At 38.1% G+C, this 5507-nt stretch overlaps 1 gene segment (V, D, J or C); it reads right to left on the reverse strand.

Moving 5' to 3' along the window:
* Window positions 1-4563: 4563 nt before the first annotated feature.
* Window positions 4564-5266, reverse strand: LOC132533390 (T cell receptor alpha variable 26-1-like). The segment is given in 2 exon segments: window positions 4564-4859; window positions 5167-5266. Coding segments are annotated over 2 exon segments (336 nt in total).
* Window positions 5267-5507: the final 241 nt, after the last annotated feature.

A 5507-nucleotide genomic window follows, 5' to 3' on the forward strand; every position in this document is an offset into this window, starting at 1 on the left:
AGTTCAGTTGTAATGTGTGGCTCTGGACCCAGGACTCAAACTCAGTGTGGCACTTATTTGGAGGCAGCTCCTAGCAGCCAAACAGTCACAGTAAGCTCTGTGATATAAACTCTGCACCACCACCCAGTGACGATCTGTTCTTCACCCTAGAAGTAGCTTCAACTCACCTCCTCTTGGGATTGTCTATAGTAACTCTTAGAGCTAGGAACCAAGTCAGCAGTCTTGTTTTTAGTATAGGTCTATAGATATCTCTGATATGCAACCTCCCCCTAGTGGCAAGGCTCAGAAAAAGCTTCCTAACACAATACTTGCAAGATTATAGATAAAAGTATTTCCCAGTCGCTCAGGTATTTTAAAACTATTTCTGTGCTATTTTCTCAATCATGTGTTCTTTTGTTTATCTGGTCACCACTGGGGCTTCAGCACTCCAGGATGACTTTCCATACAGAGACAGACAGAAGAAAGCAGAAAGAAGAGGGGAGAAGAGATCACAGTACAAAAACTTTCTCCAGTGTTATGGGGTATTGCCTGAAGTTGCACTCGTAGGAAAGCAGCACACTACCCAAATGAGCTATTTTGTAGACCCTCCTTTTACTTTTCTTGTTATTTCCATGTTTAAAGGCTTCACATTCTTCTTTTTTTTTTTTTTTTTTGCCTCCAGGGTTATTTCTGGGGCTCGGTACCTGCACTACGAATCCACTGCTCCTGGAGGCTATTTTTCCCATTTTGTTGCCCTTGTTGTGCTTGTTGTAGTTGTTATTGTTGTCATAGCTGTTGATGTTGTTGGATAGGACATAGAGAAATGGAGAGAGGAGGGTAAGACAGAGAGGAGGAGAGAAAGACGCCTATAGACCTGCTTCACTGCTTGCGAAGCGACCTCCTGCAGGTGGGGAGTAGGGGCCTTGAACCGGGATCCTTACACCAGCCCTTGCACTTTGGGCCATGTGCGCTTAACCTGCTGTGCTACTGCCCGACTCCCAGCTTCACATTATTCTTTACCATTAGATTTGACAAACTCTATGCGCTGAGTACTAGTTTTATGTCAGTACATTAATTATTATTTATTGGGAGAAGCTATGTGGAATGATTCTCAAAATTATTTGAAATAAATTATTTTGATTTTTGGTGGGGAGATAGCATATGGTTACGCAAAAAAGACACATGCCTGAGGCTTCCAAGTCCCAAATCCAATCCCCAGCACCACCACAAGCCAGAGCTGAGCAGTGATCTGGTAAATTAATAATATTAATAAATAAATGAATAAACGGGCCTGGTGATGGCACACCTGGTTGAGAGCACATGTTAAAAATGTGCAAGGACCAAGGTTCGAGTCCCTGGTCCCCACCTGCAGGGGGAAAGGTCCTCAAGTGGTAAAGCAGTGTTGCAGGTATCTCTCTGTCTCTCTTCCTCTCTATCCTCCCCCTTCCTTCTCAATTTCTGGCTGTCACTATCCAATAAATAAAGATAATAACAAATCTAAATAATAAATAAGTATATTAAAAATGTTTAAAATTGTGGTCCAGGAGATGGCGCAGTGGCTAAGGCACTAGACTCTCAAGCATGAGGTCCTGAGTTCAATCCCTGGCAGCACATGTACCAGAGTGATGTCTGGTTCTTTCTCTCTCTCCCCTATCTTTCTCAGAAATAAATAAATAAAATCTTTTTTTTAAATGTTAAAAATAAATTATTTTTATGTTCTGGAAAGTAAGTTAAGTGTATCTAGCATTTAATAAAATGTCAGATTAGAACAGTGGCAATCTTCCTTCCTGTTCTTTACAGATCTAAGCTACGGAAAGTCTGTTTGTGGACCATGACAGTTTAGAGCTTGTGGTTAGACATCACTATTTCATAAATATTCACTGTACATATAAAAATATCTAATATTCATTATAACTTTTCTGGCAACAAAGTACCAGATTGTTCACAATAATACCCAAGGCTGGCATAAATATGTCATTATGCCAACTAATTATAGAATGCAAAAGTCAGAACATTACAGCTTTTTATCTAGTGTTCATTACTATAGTGACAGGTGGTGTGGAGAAATCAAACTAAAAATAAAGAACTATACCTACTATGGAACTACTTTTTGTTTGTTTGCTTGTTCTGTTTATATAACACCAGCTTCATTGAGATATAACTCACATCATGAAGTCACCCATTTCAAGCACACAACTCAATGATCTTAGTATATTAATAGTTTTACCACCATCACCACAATGAAGGTTAGAGCTTTTCATGACCCCCAACATAAAAGACTATTAGAAGTCATCTACCATTAAAGTAGCTATACAAATGGATATTGAACATATGAATAGATACTCAGCTTTATTAGTCATCATAGAAATGCAAATTAAACCACAGGGAGATACAGATTTTCAATATTAAGATGATCAGAATAAAGACTGGTAAAGATAATAGAGGAGGTGGAGAAATTAGACTCTTCTTACACTGCTAACAGGAATGCAAACTTTATTAAAGAAAGTTCATTAGTCTTGAAAATTCTCAATATAAAGTCGCTATATGGTAACTCAATAATTTTACCTGTATGTATTATCTCTAAAACAAAAGCAAGTCTACACAAAAACTTGGGCATACGTGTTCAGCCTTGAAACTATCTGCTAAATGAAGAAAGTCATCATAACTAAAAGGTTACATCCATAAAAACAGAATAGATTAGTGGGGGGCTTTTGGGGGGGAGGCTGTTGGTGGGGGAGATTAGACTCCCAGTGCATACTTGGTTACTTTCTGACTGTGATAAGAAATGTTCTGAGTTAGTGCAGCAAAAGTATTGTTTAGTGGAGATATTAAAAATGACCGACCAAATCAAACAGTGAATATTGGCCTGGGAAGGAAGCATAATAGTCATGCAAATGATGACTTTCATGCCTGAGGCTCAGAACTCCCAAATTCAATCCCCAGCACTAACATAAACCTGAGCTGAGCAGTGTTCTGGTTAGAGTAAATAAATTAATTAATTAAGCTATGTGAAATTCCACCTCAATCATCAAAAAGGGACAGGCTTCTAGAGAGCTGTATGAAGAGGAACAATGTTTGAATAACTGAGGATAGTGAATGGGAGGAATCATGAAAAATTTTTTTCAGGGACATAGAAAATATTTTACTTAGTTTTGATGATGAGTATGTAAATATAATCATTTTTCATGACATTGAACTATACTCTTAAGATTTGTGCAACTTACTTTATATAAAATATACCCCAATACAAACAAAATGAGTAATTTTTAGCGCAATATATATCAATAGAACAACTAAATGAAATTTTGTATGTTCACATAATGGAGAACTGTACTTTGGAAAGTATGAGACAACTAGCTCATGACTGCTGATGCTGAATGGTATTATTATTGTTGTTGTTGTTATTTAGTTTATGTGTTTGAAATTGTAATAAAATTGGTAGGTAGCTCTATTTACTGATAATAACAATTTTCCCTAGTTCAGGATTTATTCTTCCTACTTATGAAACATCTTGAATCTTTACACAATAGAAAGCCATATGTATATGTGTGTATTAATAATAATAATATTTCAAAATAATTTCTTCTTTTTTTATTACCAGAGTACTGCTCAGCCCTGGCTAGTGGTGATACTGGGGACTGAACCTGGGACCTTTGATGCCCAAGGCATGAAAGTCTTTTGCAGAACCACTATGCTGTTTCCCTTGCCCTCAAATAATTTTTAAAATAAAAATAATATCCACATACTGTCCCTTTTCAATGTCCACCATCAAATTATGCACATTCAGTATATTTATAACGGATAAACAGCAATGGACGTTTTAGTTTTTTCTCAAAGAGAAATTTATTTCAGAAATTTTTTTTTAATTTTGAGCAGTGCAAAAGACAAATATAAACATGAAAACCTGGATACTTTCCACATTCAAAGGAAGACAGTCTTTGAGACACTCACATTTTTGTGAGACCATTCACATTATTTTGTGAGACCAAAATAGAAACAAAATTTAATTAGAGTATTATAGGGGCTGTGCTCTGACACACACCATTAATTGCACATATGACCACGCTCAGGCACGCAAGTCTAAGCCACCATTCCACATCTGCCGTGGAGGAAGATTCCCAAGTGGTGAAGCAGGTCTGCAGGTGTCTGTCTCTCTCCCTCCTTGTCTCCCATTTCCTCTAAATTTCTCTATGTCCTATCAAGTATAATAGAAAGGAAACAAAATAGCTATAGGGAGCAATGGATTTGTAGTGCTGACACCATAACCCTGATGGCAAAAAATAAATAAATAAATAAAAGAGTGCTATAGGAAATCCTCACTTCCTTTCCCCTTTACTGCAGGATTACAACCATGATAATCAGTTTTCTTCAAGTTTATTAGTCCTTTCAGTAATATAGGCTCTTGTTGCTCATTCTCTCTGTCTCTATCATTCTCTGCTTAATTTCCTCATAACCTTTACTTCCATTCCTTCTTCCCTCCTTTGCTCTTCATCTGCTCACTCTTCTGCAGTGGCCTTGACAGGAGGCAGCTGCTGCTTCCCAGCCCCAGCGGGAAGATACTGCACAGGTGCAGCCCCATCTGTGTCAGTGTGTGTCTCGCAGGATGCAGTAGTACACAGCAGAGTCTCTCACGGTGACCTGGGGCAGGACCAAGGTGCTGGACTTTCTGTCTGGTGCCATGATCAAAGAAACTCTTCCTTTGGTCTCATTTGTTCTCAGACTATGAATCAGATACTCTGGACCCTTGTGGAGAATCTGTCGATACCAATAGATGTATTCAGCTCCACTGATAGTAGAGTGTTCACAGTGAAGAAACACAGTTTCTCCTTCAATATTCTGCATTGTACTGGGCTGTGTGGTCTTAGCATCACACATAGTACCTGAAAGATTAAAAAACAGCAAATTACCTCTGAACAGCACAAGAGCTAAGAAATATAAGTAGTATTTATAATGAAGCAATCCAGATTTCGGTGTTCAGTGAACCTTTACTTAAAGAGCCAAAAACTTGTTATATCTTGAGAGCTGTGAGACTTAGTGAAATCTGTAAGGAATAGATAATATCAGCTCCTCACAATGATGTTCAGACTCGCTGCACAAAGTCATATAAGATACAAACACATTAATGCAATTTGTTTCCAGCAAGAATCCCAGAGAAAGAAATAACTTTCTTAGACCCAAATCACTCACCCAAAGTAAGGAAAATAGCTATTCCTGACAGCAACTTCATAGTTCAGTTGCTCAGAGCTCTTGTCTGATACTAGGTTAGGGGTGGTTCCAAGTAGCACACAGGAGCCACTAACAACTCCACAGCTAGAAGATTTGAGTTTAGGTTTTGCCCAGTCAAACCTCAGCCAAAACAGAGAAGTTTCTTGGTTGGGTGTACTGCCATCCACATGACTGGACAGAAATTCAAAGAGAGGATAAGAGTGTTTCCTCACTGCCTAGCCCTAGTTCAGAAAATTTATACTTACATAATCGTTAAGTTTCAACTCAGATAGTCTGTATCTAATGGAGTAAGTTCATCCACA

Source organism: Erinaceus europaeus, chromosome 16, assembly GCF_950295315.1.
Source record: "Erinaceus europaeus chromosome 16, mEriEur2.1, whole genome shotgun sequence".
Taxonomy (NCBI): domain Eukaryota; kingdom Metazoa; phylum Chordata; class Mammalia; order Eulipotyphla; family Erinaceidae; genus Erinaceus; species Erinaceus europaeus.